Source organism: Cuculus canorus, chromosome 6 (assembly GCF_017976375.1).
Source record: "Cuculus canorus isolate bCucCan1 chromosome 6, bCucCan1.pri, whole genome shotgun sequence".
NCBI lineage: Eukaryota > Metazoa > Chordata > Aves > Cuculiformes > Cuculidae > Cuculus > Cuculus canorus.
Genome location: NC_071406.1, coordinates 11,881,270 through 11,905,382, shown reverse-complemented (window position 1 = coordinate 11,905,382; position 24,113 = coordinate 11,881,270). Strand labels below are relative to the sequence as shown.

Genomic DNA, 24,113 nt, shown 5'->3' with positions numbered 1-24,113 from the left:
CAAAGAGCTCGCATTCTATTGAGGATCCTTCAGGAAGCTCTAAGTTTGATTGTTAACATAGTCAACAGGTTGTTATGAATATCCCTTTTAACAAAGTGAAAAGCAGAGCATTCGTAACAGTATTAAGTTGCTTAATTATTTGGTTTGAGCTGAAAATTTACATATACCAAAAAATCTTATAAAATCCAAGATATACATTATACACAGATGAATAAAAATACAACCTTATTTCATATTTATAAAGTATCTGCTTTGGTTCCTTAAACAGTAACACCACAACACATTTTATTCAGTATTTTTATTTGGATTATAGCAATTAGTATCACTGATTAGTAGGCCAAATCCAGGCAGAGAGCACAGAATCAATTTCACAAGGCAACAACATAGACTTGTATTTTAGCATACAAACCATTTCACTGCATTATCAAGTAGAAATGTCGTCCAAACATGCATAAAAAGTCTATGCTTAATCTTTCAGAGCTCCAGGTAATACCAGGTTCCTAAATATACAAAAAATACATTTAACTTATAATAATCTTAGTGAATCAGACTTATAAAATTACAATTTCATTTTTCATAACATAGAAAAAAATACAAAAATGACTGTATAGGTTTCACCCAAATGTCACTGACATAAATATACATCAAAATGTATGATTTGATGTATACTCATGAAAATTTTAAGCTGAAAGACAAGTTTTAAAATGACACCGCAGATTGGTCCACACAAATGCCAACCTTTCTACTGATAAATAATAAAAAATCCCACTTTGATAGAAACATCACATTGTGAAAAATTACAATTTACCCGCACTGTAACCTGCACCTTACTGTAATTTACAATATGAACATTTCTACAATTCCAGTTGTAAACGATACACTGGTAAGAACCTTGGTCTTTTAGAGGGTGATGACTAACTTGGACAAAGCCAGCAAGGTAGAACATATGAAGTATTGTTGACTGGACAAGTGCACACAACACAAAGACGACCAAAGCAGAAAGCATGTCTGCTGCACAGTTTAGTGATGCAAACAGAAAACATGCTAGCCAAGCATATAGTCTGTGGGAAAAAACCCAACCTCCTCTAGATTTCTGACAAAGGGTACTAATCAAAGCTTCTATTATAAAGTCTACATAAACCACATTACCCTTTCAGTGACAGATGAGGGCAAATTTGTTCTTACTTTATGAGGAGTGAAAAAAAACCAAACCTACATGTGACCAGTTTAGGGAAAACTCTAAACAGTACTAAGGCATCTTGCTACAGTTCTCACTCGAGATCACCTTCCAGTGATTTCCATGGAAGCTAAACTTGAAAAAGCACTGCAAGCTGAAGTGCAGGAATTCTTTTATGTACTAACTGCACATTCATAATTCAGAATATAATTTTTAAATCAACTTTGCTGATAAGATTTCTTAATATCAGAGCCATTTTTGCTTTCTTTTAAAAGGAAAAATAACTCCATTTTCTTTTAAAAGGCTGTCATTTATTAGCATTTGTGTGGTAAATTCAATTTTTTCAAGTAAGTAACTACTCCATAATGAAGCTTATTCAGTAGTGCCAGTAATACAGATCTACACTACATCTCTCTCATCAACACAACTATGAGGTTGTTTCATATAGGAATATTACACAGGCCTTTTTCTCCAAATTGGACCAACAAATTTGAAACCCAATCTTTCATGAGGCCACAGAAACCATATAAAGAAAAGTTTAGGAGGAGCACTGACAATATCCAGTAATCTGAGTACATCAGGAAATCAGATCTTTTAGATGACATGTGTCAGAAACACTGACACTAACTCCTTTGATAGCAAGTATAAGCAAATTAAGATGCTTCGTCCAGAGGTGGAAGTTCACACTTTTGAAGAATGAGTTCAGTATAATGCAACATGTCTCAGATCACTACAACAAAGCACCACGTAACCTAATGGAGAAATGATTTTAAATAGCTGCATCTTTGAATGCCAAACCACTGGGAGGTTGCAGCATTTTTGATTACAGCCAATAACTGTCTTCAGAAAGTTTAAAATAGAAGCAAAGATCATTACTGCCTCTTACCTTCTTCTTGCTTACAACAGTCCTGTTTGCGTTGAACAGAAAGGTGTCATACGTGTTACTGAGAGCTAGGAAAATTCAGACTTTTTGATGGAGCCAAAGGAAATTACTGAAAAATGCAATTTATTTTTTTTTAAATATAGCTCTGAAAAACATAAGCCAAAATAACCGTAAATCCAGCTCTCCACAAGTGCTGGAACAGAAAGCCCATGCCCTTACTACTTACTGACTATGTTTAGGAGAGAGCTGCGATGTGTCAAGCACAAGTAAGTGGGACACAGATACAGGCCACTTCCAGGGGGAGACGCTGGCAGGTACAGCGCGAGACCAGTACTGCAGGTACCATGGTAGTGGTCACACCACATTTATGCACTAAATCATAATGTTACAAGACGGAAGCCAGAGAAGCCCTTGTGGTGTTGTCTGGTGGCTCTGACTGGGTGAAGACATAACAATTTGACTATTGTATCCTAACAGAGCAAAGATCATAGTCTACATTTCCTTTTGCCTTTGCCTGGATATCTGTTCATATCCCTGCTCCCTTTGTCCCTTCCGTTCTGCTCTCCCCCAGCCAACAGTTTATAACTTGGGGCACTGCTCACACTGCATTAGTACATGCTGCCTCGCCACAGGCTTTTCTCAGTTCTCTCATTCTCTCTTTTATTTTACCCAAGGGAAGGCTCAGCCTGAGGACCCAGAGAAAGCACCTAGGAAAATTTCTATGGTCTCCTGCTCTTTGAGAAGAGCAGATGAGGGAAGGCTTGTCCAATCTGCAAAAGCAGCATGTAACCCACGAGATAATCTGCCTTCCAAGAAGGAGCTTATGACTTTAGAACATTTTAGAAGCTGAGTGCCTGGAACTGCCTGCTTGGATATGCCAGAGTGATACACATTAGTCACTTCAGAAAAGTTAGGCTGAGGAACAATGCCCTCAAATGCTTCCACAGTAGACTAAACAGTCCTGAATGCTGAAGGATGAGTGCCACTGAGATAGTGGACAGTGATTAGAGATGATAATTTAAAGTAAAAAAAGGGAGAACTGCACCTATTTCTGGGTGACTTGCCTCCTTATATTCTTTAGATTCATTACTGGTATCACTAGAAATATTACAGTGAGTAATTACTTAAAAAAGTAACCAGGGATGCAGTATTTGGAGTTTTAAACTTTCATTTAAGCACTATAGCCTCTGAATTAACAGTAGCGTTTGAGTAATCAGCTTAAACAAAGATCTTCCGAGAACACACTCTGGTCAGAACCCCCACTATTTAAATTTCTGAAGAACCACATTCCCCTTATTTCCCATCATTGGTTTCCTGTTCTTGTTCCCATCACCTTTTAAAACACAACCTACCTTACTAAATTCTAATGTTTTGCCCGGTGTACATTGTCCACTGGAGACTCTGACAAAATCTTGAAGTATTCCAGAGCATATTGTTTGCTTTCACAGCAATACATAGTTTCTGGCATGCAGTCAAGCACTTAGAAGAAGAGGTATCAGTAACATAATCTCAATTCAAGCATTCAGTGGGTACAACTTCATCGCTCATACTGCAACCTTCAGGCATTTAGTAATAAATGAAAAGGATTTAGCACATCATTTAAGGAAAAGGCTAACTGCCAAGCCATATAAAGTTTAAAAGTTTTCTGAAGCACTGCAAGCTGGAAAATTATTTCAATGATTACATTGTGGAATTCCAGTGAAATCAGATTTATTGGTTATTCTTGCTAGATTATTGGTCTTTTACCTCTGACTTATTTTGTCTTGGTATGTTCTTTATAAATGTGCTGGGTATTGAAAATCTGCAGCATTTTGATGTTTGAAAAGTTCTGAAAGAGAGCTGAAATTACTCCGACTTCTTGTGTTCTTCAGTGTGCGAGAGTACCTTTCGCCTCTGATGCAGCATGTGAAAATACAGCTGAGGAAAGACTGAAGAGAAAACAGACTTAAGTGAATCAAATATGAAGTGAGATGCAGAGTCACATGCCCAAGGCCACCAATCCTCAAGTCATCTATTGCCTTTTATTCTTTAAAGAAAATAAGTGATATTGTCCCTAGGCTTCAGGTACTATTTTTTTTTCTACAAAAATCACATTTGCCATTAAATACAAAATGTCTTATTTAACTCTTCATGTACAAGCAGGATGACTAAAGTTTCCTGTACTCCTCACACACAACAGAAAACATAATGCAGAGGAAAAAGTATTTTTCTGAAAGAATGAAATTTCCAGATTTGTTTAGTTTCTTATAATTCTAATGTCACTTTTTTTGGACCTAAGAACTTTATATACAAAGTGGTGCCTCTTCGGTCTCTCCTTTACCCTCCATGCAAAAGCTTCTCTTTCTTTTGGTTTCCTTTATCCTGTATTTCATTTCCTGATTGTTTCCCTCCATTCAGATTCACTCCACCAGTGTTAGGGAGTGAATACAGGTGTCCAGAGACATAAAAGAATACAGAGCCATGCAATTTCTCCATTAGAAATCTAAGTAATGGTGATCCATTATATGCAAAGAATTTATGGCATCTTTTCTAGCATGATGTCAATTTTGACAGACAAGTACTAGATTTTGAAGCGAGGTGAACTGTAAGATGCAACTATCAAGAATGTAAAAACCCAGTTTTTAGTGACAATTTTCAAAGCTTGCATTGTGATATCAACATTCCCAAGATCTTCAGTGGGTTCAGAAGGCATAACTCCTGCGTCGGTAACTTTTATCAATGACTGCAACGAACATTGCTTTTCTTGTATCTTGGGAATATTACAGGCATACCTTCATGTGAAAAGACAGCTAAGACTGCTTGAGTCCAAGCAGTTGGTTCTCAGTTAATGTACCAACGTGCAACAATAATAAAAAAAAAATAATAAAGAGGACTGCATTGAAGTTACACATCAAATTACACATCCAGCAAATAACGGATCACAGAAAATACCTCATTTAAGAGACAGAAACATTAATGGAGAAAGCAGGCTAAAATTGTTACTTTGGTTCAACATGGGTTCCCTCCCACATGGCCTGTCAACTGTGATCTAGCTACCACAAAAGTAGTAATTAATACTTGTGGTTATTTTGACTAAAACAGAAGATATAAGTATTATTCTGGCTGCTTGGAGTTAGCAACATCACCATTTTTGGAGGAGGGGGACAGGAGAAACAAATGTATGAAAAGTGTTTTTTTTTAAGAACAGCTGGAAAAAACTTAGGAACCTTGATGTCAGAACTACAAGATGCTTCACTGAAACTCCAAGTGCTTGTTATAGAGAAGCCACACTACTAAAATTTAAAGATTTAAATATGGTTTATCATTCTGCACAAACAACAAGGTTCAAATAAACACAGCTGCAGAGATAATTAACAGCAGCAACATCATCACTACATTATTCTGCATGTTAGACTTTACTGGCATATTTAAATTTGCTAAAGCCTTCCATGTTCCTATTCCTCATTTCAAAGCAGCAAAGCCAAATCTTCATTCCATCTACAGAAATATCAACCAGAAATTATATCAATTCAAATTAACTCTACAGAAATGGTTCCCTACCAAATAAGGCAAAACCAATGTTCTTATTCCTGATGAAGAATTCAATTTTAAGAAGCTGGTTTGAACTTTGTTCTCCTAAAAGTCTGCAAGCAGAAGGGGTAGGGTAGAAACGGAGATGTCAATGTTTTCTAAGAAGTACCAGTTATTTTATATTCCAAGCACAAGAGAAAAAACACGCATTACTGTTTTGCAGGTGTCGACAGAAAGCAATCCCTGCAGTTTTAACTCTGAATATTTTCGTTAGATAAGTTTCAAAGTTAATTTTGAAAAATTATATAAATTACTCCCACAATTATTAGCTTTGTCTATCATGGCTTTTAATATTAAAAAATCTAACAAACTCATACTTACTTGGAATGTAAGAGATCATAACCAGGATCAGGAATGTATAGTAGTCAAAAGAAAAATTGTACTTGTTAGGTAAACTAATGGAATACAAGCCAGACTGCCTGACGAAGGGTAACGCAGCATATATTGTGAGCAATTCGCCTGTGACTCCCATTGGATACAGTACTATAAACAAAGTGTACCTAGAACAAAACATTTATGGAAAGGATTAAAAGTTATGACAAACACTGACAAAGTAGTTGTTAAATGCTATTATGGATATTCAGATTTTAAATTCTCAACTCAGTATTTATTTCCCTTAATTCTTATTTGACTACAGCATGGCAAGATATGAACATTATTTCAAAAGAAGTATTCAAATCAGCTGTCAGTCTGAAATATTTAATGATTACCCCTGAGAATCTAAAAACTATCTTCAATACTGTACGCATGCACACAGACTTTGTTACATTGATTTCCAAATGCTTTGACAGAGGTCATTATATAACTTAAAATGGAGCCAAACACAGCTGATATTAATCAATAAGCTTACAGATTGTTCAAGTACAGCTCTTGAATTCAAGGGTTACTGCTAAATGTCACTTTACTCACTGTTACCCCTTACTGCTAAATGTCAGCTTCTGACAAACACAATCACTTCTTAAATGGGACCAACTCCTCTGCCAGTTTACAGTCTAATAGATTATTTTTAATCCAGAAATCAGCTGGAAAGAAGCCAGCATTCACAAATGAGGCTATCACCTCAAGGTAGAATTTAACTTTTCGTACTGCAACTATTTTACGAGATAAATATCCCTGTCAATTCAGTGCTGTAAGGCTATGATTTCTATTATGCCACCTACCTGGCCCATTTTATGAGATAAGGGAGATGGTTTAACAAGCTAAATGTATAAAAAGAATAACGGATTATCTCAGTGATTGTCCAGGCCACCACAAACAACAGGACACTATCTTCAGATTGTACCTGTAAGAAAGAAAAATGCTCAGTATGAATTCAAGCACAACTAATTACTCACCAGATCCAAGGAAACCTCAGAGAAATTGACTCCCATGGGTTGCTTTACTGCAGCATTTTAGAGAACAGACTTCAAGAAAGAGCTTAAAAGCAACATTAGTAACAACAGTAAAAAAACCCTTCTTATCATGCTCTGTATTTTTCTAGTTGCTTCAAAACAGCTCTGCTTGGCAATCATAAAACTTAAGATCTTCCATTTTATGTAAAGTAAAATGATGCAAGAAATCCCCGAAATGCTAAGAACAACTCATAACTCTTCCCATTTCTGTACACTCACAGTGTTTATTTCAATCCTATGATTGCTTCCTAGTGCAGCAAGCAGAAATGATGGTAACACATTAGTCTAACACTTGATATCTGGTTTAGACTTTTTATTCTGATGCTAGCCCGCGCCAGTTCTAAGTAGAAGCACCATTGTTCATTCTCTACAGATAAGAAACTGGGTCCTAATTTTGAGCAGCAGCAAAACAGCTAACACCAGGACATAGGCTGCAAGGAGACAAGCAGAAACTGAGATTATCTCACCTCAGGTAAGCCTGACAATTATCTGCTTTGCTTTCCTGTGATCCTTTTTCAGCTTATTGTATCTAACATAGCTCCTCTAATGTTACACTTAAGACATTATTATGTTTCACTGCTTTACACCTCCTAAAGCTTTTATTTCAGACACACATCACTGAAGCAGCTTTTATTCCCTTCATATTTTGGAGGTTAATCTTCAGAAGCATGTATTTTAAAATGAATTATTAGATTTAATAGATTTGGAAGCACAATGATGAGGTTTAAGTTTCAGATAGAATAATGCTGAAGAAATAGTATATGAGATCACATACCCACACTAAAAACTCTTGAGCGCAAAAATTATTTTTATGCAGTCCTCCCCCATCCTCCTCTCCTCGTCAAGAGAATTCTCAGCTGTTTGAGTACCTTGAGCCCAAATTCATTGGACTGTGGGAACAAAAAGAGCTCAGTCACAGGGGCCTGCATTTTCTTTTTTCCTGCAACCCTTGAAAAAATGGAAGTCAGTAGGTGTCTGGTACACCATTTTGGGGGAAGTACGTTTATAAACCAAAAAAGGAACAAGATAATATATGGGCAATCAGAAAACTTTTAATAGGAGGGGACTGATCATATATTTGCATGTAAAAGCCCTCATCAGGATTCCCATAAAAAGCTGTTACAGACAACAAAACCCAGAAAGATTTATACAGAAGTCTTGAGATATCCTGGAATGTAGTGCTGCTGTCAATTGATATTCTGCTGCATATAGGATTTCAAGTCACATTCATTGCATTTTGCAGTAGCTGCACCTTCTTCTTTTTCCACATGAAATTATGATAATTTGCTTGTATATTAATCTCCCTTACATCATCATTAAACAAAATCCAAAACTTATTTGAAAATTTTCAGAGAAGAAAACAAATCCATTTTTACATTGCTACAGGATCCTAATCCTGTTTGGGGTCTGACTTAGTTCTCCACCTGGAAAAGTTAACAGCAGGTCACAGACGATGATGTTTCCAAGGAGCAATGTGCTTCACAAATGCTCCAGAGCTGCACCTTCTGGTTAAGTCAGGAGTAGCAGCTTAGCGAGTTCATGTGAATCTATGTCACAGACTTCAAGTTGTACTTTGAAACATTTGTTTCCCTAACTATGAAAGCCAATAAAACCAAGAAACAAAACTTTGTAGCTTGAAATAGCACACAAAAACAGGAGCAAGGACAAGAAACAGTGAAGCTAACAATAAATGATACACATAGAAGGAGAAAATCTGGCAGTTACAGTCTAGTTCTATCACAGGACTTCTGTAATACTGCCTTCTCAGGTCTAGTATTTTCCATCTACTTTAATATTAGAAATGTGTTTAGAAGTTATTAGAACAGTTCACACCATTATAAAACACACACCCAACCATGTTAAGCTCAATTAAAGAATCACTGATTGTGTCTTTATAGCTTGCGTCCCTACTTAAGGACAAAACAATACTGGAAACTGGTGGCAGTGTTCATACTAAAGTGACCTATGCCCTTTTCAAATAATTCCATTGTGTGCAATAAGGAACAGAAGACTGATGTACATTTTGTCATCGTATTTTAACTATATTCCACAGTTCATCATTAAAAAGCATGTTTCTATGTTTCTTACACACTAACAGATCTGTCAGAAGTCTGTCACCATCAGAACATCTCTGAGGACTGACAATTTTTCAATACATCAGATACTGAGATGCACATTACCAACACCCTGAAAATTGATTTACAGCCTTTCAAGAGTCATGCTCATCCAGGCACTGCTAATGCTGCAATTGTATTGTTCCAAACTGAGGATAAGGGGATAGTGCAGCCAATAAACAGCAGCTTCTTAATTAACCACTAAGCCCAATGCTGCCCCCAGAACTCAATTTCTCTTCCTCTTAATTTTTCATACCAGTCTTTGAAGGAGGTATTAGTTAAAAATCAAAGCACATTTTATACTTTATTTACAAGTTATTTGTCCAACTGCCTTAATAAGGGTCAATCATGCCATGGGCATAAGTTTTTGGTAGGCCTTTCAAAACAATTTATCATCAAGAAGGGTCCTGAATATATTTTAGCTGGTCTTCAATACAATGAATATCAGACAAGGTTTGTGAAACATTAAAAAAAAAAAAATCCATAGCCTTTTAAGATGCAAAGATGAGAACTGGGAATTGACAAATAAAGCCTGAGAGGTTTTTGTTCTCCTTACGCAAATGGAAATTCTATAGATTTCTCCACATTGACTAACAGTTTGATGAATTATTTGCAGAAAATTTCAGCTAAACACATAATTAAATAATCCAGCGCACAGAAGTAGAATCAGCTGCACTGTGTGATTGTAATGATAAAACAGCAAGTTTCTCCAGAACACTGGTTCTCTGGCACATCAAATAAAAAAAAAAAAAAGGAAGCTTCACAGTCTGCCCAAACGGCCTGACAGACACTTGCGTTACACAGCATTGCTCAAATTTTACATAAATGTAAAGCAGTGATGAATCATGCTTTGCAACTCACTCACCCATTTCCATTCCTGAACTCTCCAGTGTGGAATTCTTTTACTAGGTCTTCATCTTAAACATCATAAATTAAGATGTTCTTCCCTCTTTAAGTATGCTTTCCTATTGATTGAAGATGTCAATTCACAAGTGCAGCTACCGGAGTCTTAGTTACCTGCTCAATATGCTGTACATGTCATCTTCACACCATCCTTTTTGATTGTGTGTTCTGGAAAGGTTCCTCTAAATCTATACTATACTTATCTGTGACTCTTTTGTAACTGCACCCAATTGGATAAGCATTAAAACAACATTTTTTAATTACCCATCAGATCTGGGTGCAGAATTATCTATGAGAACGGAACTCTATGAAGGCCTGACATGATATCACCAGATGATATCCCTGCTCACACAAATTCAAAAAGACAACTGTGAACTGAAGGGCATCTTCTGTTCTCCTATGCCTACCTTCTCCTAGCCCCTCACGTCAGTCCGCTCATTCTCTTCCCTTCTTTGTAGGAGAAACAGTAAAGTTCACCAAACTAATTTCTTTTCATGTAATGACAACACAATTACAAATACTATATTACATGCCAGGCCCCCCTCTGCTAACCTAACAGCTACTTTGATGGTGGAGCATGGAAGAATCTCATTGCTACCCAAAGAAGTGTGCAGTGCTTTAACATTTATTATAAGTACTTTCATATTGAATATAACAACACATCAGCACTAAATTCAATAAAATGCACAAACATGTTAGTGGCAAGAAGCATGCTTCAAATCACATCACATATCTAAAGTGTATTCTGACAGAAAGGAGGGATGCAATACAGATGCTGGAAAAGCCAGCTACTGAACAAGTCTCACTCAAAAAGTTAAAGAGGAAAACTGTGTTTTATTTTACCAAAACCTCATCATGCAACTGCATAGCTTACAAGTTCCATATAGTTGTGTGAGAATTTAATCCTGGGCTTCACCATGGAGCTCATTTGTGCAGACAGCCCTTTAGAAAAAGTAAAACACTCGTGATACTTTCAACACATCTCCCAAGGTGAGACTGCATGCTGTCTGCTTGAGGGGAAGGGCAGGGGTCAGAATACAGCCTCTTGATTTGATTTATTTGCTCTAAGTCACCAGTGAAAAACTCATCACGGGATTCCTCATCCTCACCATTCTTATGCCCACTTTCCACGACATTAAAAAAGTAACACACAATACAGTGTCTCTCAAGATTTTAACCAAAATACCACACCAATATGAGTAAATACTGTAATATTGTTGGAAGAATCCTTGTTAAAAAAATCCTTATTAGAAACTGAACGTCAGGCTGAACTTGTTGGCTCACATTTTCTCCCATTTTGCTGGTTTCCTCTGGTGAGAATGTGGGCCTAAGTTTCAAAAAACCTGACACAAGATTTTACAGACTTCCCTTTGATGACTAATAGATAATTTTAGTCCACAGGATCCAATCTTTTAACATCTGCACTACTTCAAAACCAGGAAGCAATTAATAAAAACAGAGTACCCCACATTATACAGGTAATAAGCAAAACTAGAAGCTATGTCTTTACAAATATTTTATGCATGTATTTAAAATCCAGTGTCTTGGGATTATGGCAATTTTTTGTGTTCAAAATCTAGTATTTACCTCCAGTGAATTAACAGAGATTGAGTACATTTATTTGCACAAAAAGTAAAATCCATTAGAAGGTAAGTATTTAAAAGATTTTGAGTTTATTGAGAAAAATAACATCCCTCCAGTTTAAATAGCATGAAACTAAGGCTCCACATAAACAAGCATCATAATACCAGAAAGGGCTGTTAATTATTAGGAACTACAGTGACTTAAGTTATTCTACATGAGGATGGGCACTGTGATAATAGATTTGGAGTAAGGAAGAAAAGGCAGCTTCCCTGAAGACTTGGTAATGACACGAGCTCTTTAAAGCATTCTCCAGATCAGTCACAAAACATCTTATGCATATAATGACACTAGATGACCACCACTTATTTCAGGCAGCCACAATGACACTGGCATCAAGATTATCTATTTAATGAGAAGAAAACCAGTGAGATTGGTTGGCTAAAGTAACAGCACAGATGTGGCTTATCTGGGCTACTACGAGGTATTCAGATGACATGGAAGTCAGTCAGCATCACCCGTATCAGTTAAAGCGTGCCTAGATTTTAAAATAGCTGTCAGGAATAATTTTCAAATAAGATTGCTTCCAAAAGATTCTGCAGAGATTTGCATGAGGTACAGCCATACCTGGTGCAGTAAGCAATGACAAAAACCAAGCAGGCCTCAAAACCTACATACGCTTCAATGTAAGAAAAATGAATGAAGGGTAGAGGTAAGATTATCTGGGAAAGTGATAACAAAGAACATCCAGGCATTGCTGCACACAAACAGTTGAGGGGGAACAAAGTGCAGAGAGAGCAAATCGTGTACAAGAAGAGGGGCAGTGAGGAGATTTGCTATTAATTATGGCACTAGTGAGATTAATACTAGAACAGTGTCCCAAATTCTGGATTCCATATTACATAATGGAATCTCTTTAACTCCTGGTAAGAACTACAAAGTCTATTTAAGAGATAGTTTGCAGTGAGAGAATGAAATCTCGTTCTATTTGATTGTCAAGAAAAGAAGACATCAGGTTTATTATTATTTATTTTGATCCACAGAAATTCACGTAATTTCACATTGGGAAACAAACACAAATAATTTTAGGGAAAATAAGACAGCGATCAACACTTGCTCTTCTTCATGGGTCATTAATTTTTCTACCTATTTTGTATCTTAACTTACCTCTTTTACACTATGTGTTACTGCCCACGTCAGGAAAACCCTTGACATCACTTGGAAAGCAGTCAGAACAACAGAAGAAGGAACAATGCCTGGAAGATATTTTGCAATTAGTAAATATTCCTGACTATTGGGGTGGGAGGTGAGGGTGGGGAAATAAAACACAGCTAAGCCAAAGTCCAGTTACTTGAAACTTTTGGAAGGAAAGTATTTAATGCTTTTAATTTGAGAGTATGAAGTCTGGCCTGTGGTGTGTTTATACAGCCTAATGCAATGCAATCCCCTGACAAGACTCTGTCCATCAAAATGCAAATAAAATTAATTGGTCTTGTTACAAGCAGAGCACATTCCTTAATACACAAATCAGCTGAATAAGATAAGAGAACTTCAATCAAATAGCTTTAGGGATAGTGTCTTTCACACAAATCCCGTTTGACTAAAATATCCAAGATATCTTCATTACTGTGATTTAAAAAGTAAAAACAATAAAGATGTATTCTACAGTACATACCAAAAGCCAGCAAGCAAAAAGCATAACTACTTTGACGAAACACTAATCTAGCACATATTCTGATAGATACAAAGTTTATCATTCCTTCCTAGGAATACAACTTTTAGTGAAACCGACACAAACTCAACCCAAAGAACAGCTGATGCATTGGCAGCTCCAGAAACAATTTTAAAATTTGTCCCAGGAAGCAGATTTCAGTGGTTCTTCTAGGCAAGTTCTCAGGTGCTGATCAAACTGCCACTAAAATGATCCTACACAACAGGTCTGACAGAGCAGAAATAGTTTTAGACTGTAAGATTACACAAAACTTCTAAACTTCATAGCATAAAGTTTTATTTTCTTCCAATAACATGATGAAGACAAATGCCAGAGCAGTTCCTAAAACACAGTAAAAAGTGCTTCTAAAACTAAGGCAAATCACAGCAAGCAACATAACAGCCTCAGAAAGGATGTAAAGAGCAGACTGGAAAGTGGAAAAGGAAATGAACGAGAAAAGCCAAAAGCAAGTTTCATTAGATTTATTTTCAGTCACACAGTCATTATGCTAATCTTCTTTCAGAGTAAAAGAGGGAAAAATCCTACAAACACAGTTCTCTTCAGTTTTATTATGTATTGTTCACAATCTAATTTCTGATGTAAAAACTCAGGGCAGAATGTCTGTTACTTAGACCACACAAAAGGGGGCGCTATAACACTCCAATATCTGTACTCATTAAAGGCTCATTCCTATGATGGAACAGACCTTTTCTGTTATATAATTTAGATCATCCCTTCCTAAGCAAGATAACCTGATATTCTTGCAAAGGAGTCTACAAATAAGCCAAAATACTGTAAAGGAACTATCCAGGATTGTCTCACAAGGACAATGAACAAGGCTTTTCATTATAGCCAAGACAATGCCAAAACCAGGAGATCAAAATAAGTGACTCACCAGCTACAATTTATGTAAACTTTACTTGCCTCTAGTAATTTACTCAATGCACTGAAAAGGCACCCAACGGAAAATTATAAACTTGGTATTTTTAAGAACATCTGCCACCACTTATCCAACACTGCATATGCTAAGAGTGGTGCTTGACAGAGGGCTCAGGTCCAGAACCACACAGCCCAGACCTCTTCCGGATCCTGAACCAAGCCCCCCACATCTGATAGGAAATCCAACTCCAAACAAATACTTCCTCTGACCCAGGGAGTTCCTGACTGAGAACAGGCTGTGTGCACAGCTTACAGGTGGAAACTTCATGTCCTGCCCTAACTAAGCAGGCTAATGCAAAGTCAACCTGTGCACACTGGCTCACCAAAGAGTTACGGGTAAGCATCACTACGGTAGGAATGATGGCGCTGCAGTGGTCATGTAGGCTGGGCCTGTACTCGCCAAAACATTCCTGCTTTTCTCCATTCCCTTCACAGTCTCATTTATCACTATTGCTTTTACATTTTGGTCACTTCTATGACCTCTTTTCATACCAAGTTCCTCCAGAAAGAAGCTCTTCCATGCTATCGATGCCATTCATACACCTGGGTTCTGCCCGCTGCATGACTGAAGGAACTGCATGTTCTCTTTCCATTTGCCTGTCCTTCAGTTGCTCTTCTTCGTCTCTGGGCTACAACACTACCTCCTCTCTTCCTGCTAAGCTCTCCATTTTTTAAATCTTTGGCACACACCAAAGTTCTGTTCTCAGCCATGCTTGACAGACATTCCCCTATCAATCTTCATATTTTGAAGAACTTGCCTCACAGATGCTAACATTTCAGATTCTACTGAAGATGTGGAGAAAAAAGTTATGCTGATACACACAGCCATCTGTCACAGATAAACTCCTCTACTGACAGAGAATTACAGCTCTGGCTATAGCAATTAGTTTAGCAGGGGCAAAGGAATCTGCAAATTTCCTGTTTCTCCTTGCATAGGAACTTTTACCAGAGTCAGTAGGACTGCAGCAGACAGCAGCAGTGTCTCCAGCTGTGCAGAAAAAACCCTCATTTTATTTAGCTGACAAATGCTTCCATTTACGGAAAAGAAAATAATCCATGTGCAGTTATAATAAAACAAGTGGGTTTTTTGTAAAAATACTTGTTAGGGGAAGCAAAAAGATAGACTTATAATGGTATAAAATGTTGCAACATTCCACTAATGGCTCTCTTCAGGAATATTAAATTGTGCGACTGAGGATAACGTGGGCTAAATGGATCCAGACCTCAAATCAACTGAGCCAGGATTATTAGCTTTGCACACAGACAGGCTGGTACAGTCATCTTGTTTGCTGTTCTGCACCAGCCTGGAAGGTGACGCACAGGACTCTCTACTGCTGTTCACTGATTTACATGGACACAAACTCTAAAGTGTGAGGAAAAAAGAATCCAATAATTTTTTTTACATTCTTTCCTTTAGTAGTAGTAACCATTGGCATCTGCATACGAGTCTAGCCTAAGAAAACAGCAGAGCATTATAGATTTTTAGATGGTAAAACAGCATTTAATCTGCAAGTTTTTTTGTCCAGTGTCCTGAAATGTAATGTGTCCTTCTTGCCACTTGTTAAATGACTTAAAAAATTTCACATTTTATTATTGATTTTTTTACTTTTTTTTTTTTTAAAGTAAGTATGGTTTATTCTGGTAAAAACAGTAACTGAGATTTAGTAAAATTAACCAGTATTGGAAGGACTGCCTTGGCCACACAGGCAACTGTATGATACACGCAGTTTACTGAGAAACTTTTACATTAGTTTGAGGAGTATATGATCATTCATCTCTTGGGATGATCTGTCTACAAACTGCACCTTATAGATAACATTTAAGAGGAACTGAATTATTCAGGAACATCAGAACTACTTTTTCAAATATAGAACTAGACTGCCCTCTGCTGACAAGTTTATGTATGCGAGTTTAAGTTTTAACTGTCATGTTTTGTTATTTAAAAAAAACAACAATCTTTTGCACAGGAATTTAGTATGAACCTACTTGTACCATAGCGATACAACCCTGCAGTATGTAGATTGTACGATACATGAAAATAGCAGGTCTGTAACTGCAGTTTTGGGAACCTTAATGCCATCTTACTCTTTAAATAGCAGCTAGCAAACATTCAGATAAAAGCTCAACAAATTTTAAACCACAAGACCAACTACCTGAACATAAGACTGCCTCTTTGTGAAGACTGGATTGTTTAGAAAAATCAGACTTCAGCGATGGCACGCAGACAGGCACTACTCCCTTTTATAGCACGCTAGCTTTGATCTTGCAGAGACTGTGACACATCATCTATCCTATGAACAAAACACCCAAATGCTGAGGCCAAACTCCAAACTGCTCACAACAACCAGCAAACCAGAAAAGATGCAATCCTGTCACTCAGACACAAGACTCTTCACAGCTCCTGACCTCAGGCCATGCATACTCAACAGAGTCCCTGTTGTGATAGCTACTAGGCTATCACAAAAGCCGCACAGTATTGGCTAAGAACTGTCAAGCCTTAAGTGATTCTTACTCTCCCAAACAGTTCCGTTAAAGCACAGCAACATCTGGGACAGAGCATGGTTACCCATTCCTCCTTTTAAATCCCGCATCTATACGCTCTGTAGATGTGGGCAAAGTTCTAGTGCTTGAAATGTTATTTTTATGGGAATTTAAATTACTTCCAGCTACAATTTTTTTTCTTTTTGAGGAAAGACGGCTCAGTACAGAAGATTATAAGATGCAGAGACGGAGAGTAATGATCTACAATAAAGCATTTATAAACTGCTCTAAGCTTTGTAGCATTGCAAGGATCTAGATAAATATCGAATGTAAAGTAATTGAAAACCTGTTGTGCTGTTTTCCTTTTCGTGATCAAACTTGTTAAACTGTTTTGTAAAAAATTGGAATGTACTTCAAACAAAAAATTAGTGAGTTATACAAGAATTAAATCTGGCAATGCATACACCGTAACATTTTTAATGTTAATATATTGCTAAAACTGCAATCTTCTATAATAATAACAATAAAACTGAAAATTCTCAAGCTTACCAAATGCACAGTGCAGAATCTAGAACAAAAAGAAAAAGCCAAATCACTAACATTTCAAATGAAACAATTCAGAAAGACATTTAGTTCTATCACAAGAGCTTAAGATTCAATATTTGCTTTTTTTGTCAAACACTAAGCTTAATATTTAGCTTTGCTCCTAAATAGCAGACAGTGCACTCCCTCACCACTTGCTAAAATGAAAAAAATCAGCATTTGTGTGAAGCATATTTCTTACATTTCCCTTCAAATCACTCTAAATGCTAAAGACAAAACAGGTAAATAGACATCACTGTTCGACAAAGGCTGCCTTACTTCTCCTAAGGAAAACACTCAGGCAAATATTAGTAACTGCAGGGAAGAAGACTACACCTACCTCAAGCAAAGCTCCAGTCTGGAAGAATTTCAGGGGCTTTTCTATTGAGTAGTAAAGGCTATGGTAGCTACCTTTTGCCAGGTACGCTCGAACTAGACCAACTGCAATAACAAGCCATCTGAAAAAGAGAAAAAGATCTAATAAGAAGACATCACGCAGATGATAAATACAAAGAAATCCTTAATCTGTCTTTCAGTATCTGAGAAAGCAACAGGCATATGACTGTCCTGAAAGATACTAACTTTTTGCCATCTCTCTGCAACACCAATTAAACATTTGGATTCTCTGCAAATTTATCCAAGTTAAAGATTATGCATTTTTTTAAAATATCTTTCAGCCCCAACATGATACCAATAACTTTAATGTCTAAGTTTATTTTTCCAGTAAGCTATACTTAATTTAGTATGGAAGCCATTAATGACATTTTAAATCAGACTGGAATCACATTTTGTTTGGTTTAAACAGAAAAACATTTACTGCTAGTCAAAGATCTCTCACCACACCATAACTCAAAGAAGAATGACAAACAATTAAAGTTCAAAAGGCATTCACTTAAATGTTTCAGTTCAAAGTAAACCTTTAGACTTTATGATAAACCATCCAGCTTAATTGCTAGCATATATTTTAAGAGAAACAGTTATGGATAAGTAACTGCAAAAAAACTGAGCCTGCTAAAAGCCCTGAAAGCAGCGATGGCCATTCCTGTCACAGCTTTCCATTTTAAGCAATAAATATACCTTGGGCTACATAAGCAGTGCCTATATAACTGCAATTATGCTATAAGCAATGCGACCTGCCAATCTTGCTAACTTTCCCCTCAAGTAATTTAAGAAGCAACCCTAAAAATTTTCCCTCCAGTCTTGGCCAAGGCAGTAACATCTTTCATTACTACTGTTCAGAGTGAGTGTGCACCCACAACCTCAGAAATTCTTTAGTACAGTCTAAGACAAGCCACAAAAGTAAGATGGGTGGGAAAACAGTTTTCCATTTGAAATGAGCACCTACAGTTAACTTCAGTTTACAGTTGCTTGTGGCAAACATGGGGAGAAGGGGCTGGTCAGTGAAGAGTGGGAATCTTTACCAACAGCTCCGAAACCTTTCGCTGACAGGCTCATACTGCCTGTCTTGCTCTCAGCTACTGCTAATGCCACCCTACTTCACCTCTGCCTCCCTCCAAATCCAGAAAAGTGAGCACAAAACTTGTGCTACCCATCACGCAGTGGCTCTGCTAGCGAGGATGCTCCTCAGTGGAAGTGTGTGTAGACATGCAGAAACTCTACTAACTATGCAATAGCTTTTTACCTTTCTGAAAAAAATCAGGGGCAGTGGTTTTGTAACAGGGAAAAGGAAGAAACTCCCTTAATTTAGAGCATATTAGATGTTTACAAATGCCACGCTACCTTAGATATTGTGAAGTATACACAAGTATCATCCCAAATGTAGAAGTTGTTTGAAATACTTATTATTGCAAAAAATCTGAACTTCACAGTATAACTCTGGCAACCGCGTTTGTATTTGGAACAACGTTTGTTAGTAAAACTGAAAAACACTATTTGATTCCTGCCTGGGCTTCTCAGAAGACAAGTGCCTAAGAAAAGCAGCAGAAGCAAGCCCTCCCTTTTTTCAGAAGTGACATGTTATTGCAGTTATAGTCACCTTGTGAAAAAAATTTACTGAGTAAATGCTCTTTACAAAGAAAGAATCAGATTAACTTGGTATTTGGACTTCAATGTAGAACAAACCAGTAAGCAGTATTGTATTAATTACTCTCCCTTGCAACAATGACTGCTTCTGTTTTAGAATAGTACATCAGAGCAGGTTGACAATGCCCTGCTTTTATCTGGCAGGTTGCTGTAGTTTTCCTAATATTTTGTGTTTGTTGAGAAACTTTGCTGAATTAAGCAATTTCTTAGGTTGCACAAGGCACCCGTTCTTGGTTGTGCCTGCAAACCTGTTCCCACCTGCAATCTGTTTTCACCTTAACTGAGTGACTGGTGGCTCCCAGAGGAGCTCCAGCCCCTTGCTCATCTCCACCCTCCCTGCTGGATCACCAGCTCCAGAAAGACGGTACTTTCCATTCCCAAAGGCCACATCTCTCTTTTAATAATAAAATTACTGTTCTTCAAAAAAAAAAAAACCAAAAAACCACAAAACATTTAATATAGATCAAAGCATTAATCTGCGCAAAATTAGATCTGTGACTACTTTGTGCTGAAGACCTCTTGTCCTGCTTCTGTAATTCTTAAATACTTCTTCACCCTCTATGACTACAGAAAATGGAATAGGAGTAGATGAAAGCAAGGAAAATCTACTGGAAAAGCAGCATGGTTAGAAGTTCGAAAGGGCAGCAGAAGGCACCACTGCCACATGGAATCTAAGCTGTAAGTTAGTTTTTCCAGCTTTCTCTGACCTAGACACTAAAGTGCACCTGATATACCAGCTGGAGTTACATTTCATTAAATTGCTATTGCCATGCATGTAAACTTTAAGCCAGACTCCTACACGCTTTGATTAATGCAAACCAATGAAAGTAACTACTGCATACACACAATTTAATTTGTTTGCTTTCACTTGCTCAGACTTCATAAGCAAGCTTCACCTTAGGCCCTCAGTTTAATTATTTCTCTTACAAATTATAAAAAGGTGTTTTCTTACGGAAGGTTTACGGAGGTTCTGCATCATTTATGCAGGAGAATACAGCAAAGCTATGCAGTGAATGAACCTGAAAAGGCAGAAGCATACTTTGACTTTCAACAACCAGTCACTGAAGATGTGGACAAGGACACTCAGAACCCAGAACACTCTTTGCTCAACACCAATAACAAAAACTCTTGTGAGTTCAAAATCTATTCCATTAACATCTATCTTGTTGAGTGAAATCCTTTTGAAATTCACTGTTTACAGCTATTATCACCTATTTCTACCCAAAAGTACTGCTCATTTAAGACACTTGACTAAAAATAAGAAACAATCACATTTTAAAGCAGCTTATCAAATATTTACACTCCACTGGAAAAGCATTGCCCTTTCCCACTCCCTCTCCACTTGCCATTTATTCAGTGATTTCAGTCAAACACAGATTTTAGGAAATAATTTCTATGCTGCATCTATGCCTCTGGAGAGAGCTTCCTACACCAGGTCAGCCATGACTACATGATTTCACGCTGTTATAGGAAAACAGGTTTGACTGAATGCAAGAGAATAAAGATGCAATGCTTTCTACATCTTAATGGTTTGAACCATGGCCAAAAACCCCTGAAAATTACAGCTGAGAACCAACTGCAGGACTGGTCACTCTCTCTATTATGAAATCTTATAAAAAGAAGAAAACAACTAACTGAAGTTCTTCTTTCCCAAGATCAATATTGTATACTGTGGAATTTCAGCAGTGTTAGGGGAAGCACAAACCCCTCTTCCATTTGAAGCCAAATTATCAGTCAGAACTCTCAGCGACCTACCCCAAAAGAACAGCAGCAAGGGACAACGCAGATACGAACTCTGATCACAGGACTCCTATGGTAGCTCCTCAAACTGCGAAATCATGTAATCACAAACAGATCCAGAAAAAAGCAGCTCATGTTAAAGCACCATAAGTCATGTCCCATAAGGGCTGGAATTTTCCAGGAAGCTTGGTACAAATCAGGAAAACAGGTAACATCACTATCAAGGTTAACGTGACAACAGAAAACTAAATACAGGAACTTGCCTACTATGATAAAAAGTTCAAGACCTTAGAGAAACTTTCCACTTATACTGCAATGTCTCTTAGATATTTGAGTTCTTTTGTAAGCTTAAGCGAATTAAATATGACAAGGGGCAACGGGCACAAAGTGGACCACAGGATCTTACTTGAACATGAGGAAAAAACTTTTTCAGTGCGAGGGTGACTAAGCACTGGAACAGGCTGCCCAGGGAGATTGTGGAATCCCCTCTGGAGATATTCCAAATACGGAGGGAGGCATTCCTACACTATCTGCTCTACATGAACCTACTTTAGCAGAGCGGTTGGACCTTATAATTTCCAGAGGTCCCTTCCAACCCCCACCATTCTGTGATGAGCAGCTCAAGGAGCAGGCAAAAGCCTTTACTTCTAAGAATAGCTCAGAGGTTAATTTGCTAACATTGTGCAGATACATCACAACAGAACTGAAGAGACCTCCTGACTGCCTGTACTGTGTTGCATTGCTAAGGCAATTAAGTATTTCTAAAACTAGATTAATTTTTATCAAACTGATGGGTAATTATCATATCCCTCTGAATGAAATACCCTGCAAGTATCATATTGAGCCATAAATCTGCTTAGCACTTCCATTTCAGAGCGACACACCTCTGGGGTAATAGGTGTAACCAGTACTTCACCAGAACTGAGCTCTTCCCCTCTCAGCCACCTCTGTTCCACAGAAAATGTAGCTATCTCATAAGCTGAAACAGCACCAGCTGTCCCTTGAGAAAACAAGAATCATCATGTCCAATTGCCTTATTGAAACAAATCGTAGCTGTATTAATTCTATACCAAACCAGCGAGACTAGTCTGTCTGCCTGACTCCTCACCCGCCAGGATTTGTGTAGCAGAAAACAGGCTCATTCAGGATCCATTTTAAAGGCTCTTTTCTTCTTCACACCCAAATATCCTCAATCTTTCAAAAGACAGCTTTATTTTTATCTGGATTCCAGTAAGACTCTACAGACTCAAAAAGAAAAAAAAAAACAAAACCAAGAAAAACGTTAAGTCCTCTTTATCTTGAGAGTTGCCAGTTATTGGTTTCTTTATTTTTGCATCCAGGAACACACTCTGGCACAAACCAACCAGCTCCAGTCTCCACTGTGCTACACCAGGCAAAAGCAGAGCACCAAGCGGGCCACGAGCTCACATGTTACAAGCAGCAGCTTTCAGCTCTGCTACCAGCAGAAGGGTTTATGGGGAAACCTCATGGGGCTTAAAAGGGCAACAGCTTTGCCTTCTTAGCTACTGCCACGGATAAATCCCCTGTGTTTATGTTCACCTCTACAGAAAAGCACTGTGGTGAGGCTGATACAAAAAGTAGTTACAATTACAAAAAGAGGAATATTTTGATTTAAGCAGAAGTAGACTTAAATTCATCCGAGTGACCGTACTTTTTGAAAATTAGACAGAATGTCCCTCTTACAGCATATTTTTTTACAGCATGTTTTTTCAAGAGTGTTTTTCCAGACACTGTTACTTCTTAAGTATGATCTGTGCTGAATGGATGTGTCTTTTTCTATAATCACAGTATTTGCAGTCTTTCCCTACCTCAAATGCAAGCTCAGAGAGAGAGAGAGGAGGCCAGCATCAAATTAGCAAAAGATCTGACTGTTGTGAGATTCCTAACAACATTAAAATTAGACCTTTGAAAGTAACAGAATATGCATAAGATTTCTGGTAAAATTTATACATACGCATTTCCCACACAAGTGGAAAATATACTCTGTAACCAGCTCTTGTCTGGCTGCACATTACTGATGGAGATCACTCCCTCATGTTGCCCAGGCCTGATTAAAGGGTGCTCGCTTTCTAAAACTCCCAAATGAGTCTGAGAGAGTTTAATTGCCTGCATTTTCAGTATCAAGGCAAGAACAGCGATCTACAGTCACCTGGATGACAAAAAAGTCACAAACTTAGGTGTCAATTACAAAAGACAGCAGTTCCCAGAGATCACCCACTCGTGCTGTTCATCCTATTCCTTTTCAGTAGGGGTGCGTGGAAGAGCCTGGGCTGCAGAGGGGCTCCCAGCCGGGGCTGCTGCCTTCCAGCTGGGGACAGGACAAGAAAAGGCGGGGGACGAAGGACCATAGGAAAGGGGCTGGGACAGAAAGGGGCACGGAAAGGGGCTGAGGCAGAAAAGGGCATGGAAAAGGGGCTGAGGCAGAAAAGGGCATGGAAAAGGGGCTGAGGTAGAAAAGGGGCATGGAAAAGGGGCTGGGGCAGAAAGGGGCATGGAAAAGGGGCTGGGGCAGAAAGGGGCATGGAAAAGGGGCTGGGGCAGAAAGGGGCATGGAAAAGGGGCTGGGGCAGAAAGGGGCATGGAAAAGGGGCTGGGGCAGAAAGAGGCACAGAAAGGGTCTGGGGCGGAACGGGGCTGGGGACGAAGGAGGCGCAGGGGTAGAAAGGGGGGGCAGGGCACCAACCCAATGAGCGGAGCGACCGCCGCGAGCTCCTTACCCCGCCGTCATCACCACGTTGTAGATAACGAGGTAGGCCGTGGCCAGGGCGCCCGGGCCCCTCCTGCGCCGCGGCGGCTGGCTACCGTACCCGTTATCCGCCCGGCTGCCGCTGCTCCCGCCCGCCGCCATGTCGCCCCGCAGCCGCCCCCCGACCGCGGCCTCCCCCGCCGCCATCTTGGGGGCGGGAACGGCCTGGGCCGCGGGGCGGGGCCTCCCCTCGAAGCGCGCGCCGTCATCTTTGGAGCGGGCACTGGTTGG

General features: G+C 38.5%; 1 protein-coding gene across 1 annotated transcript; it reads right to left on the bottom strand.

The window, feature by feature from the left end:
- Positions 1-362: 362 nt before the first annotated feature.
- On the bottom strand, positions 363-24,042 carry HACD2 (3-hydroxyacyl-CoA dehydratase 2). Its single transcript, XM_054069874.1, has 7 exons — positions 23,854-24,042; positions 17,673-17,790; positions 17,300-17,318; positions 12,787-12,875; positions 6,791-6,912; positions 5,952-6,130; positions 363-3,988 (listed from the first exon to the last, which is right to left on the bottom strand). Exons 1-7 carry the CDS (start codon positions 24,027-24,029, stop codon positions 3,906-3,908), a joined length of 786 nt encoding a protein of 261 aa, XP_053925849.1. The 5' UTR covers positions 24,030-24,042; the 3' UTR covers positions 363-3,905.
- Between the last annotated feature and the right edge of the window lie 71 nt (positions 24,043-24,113).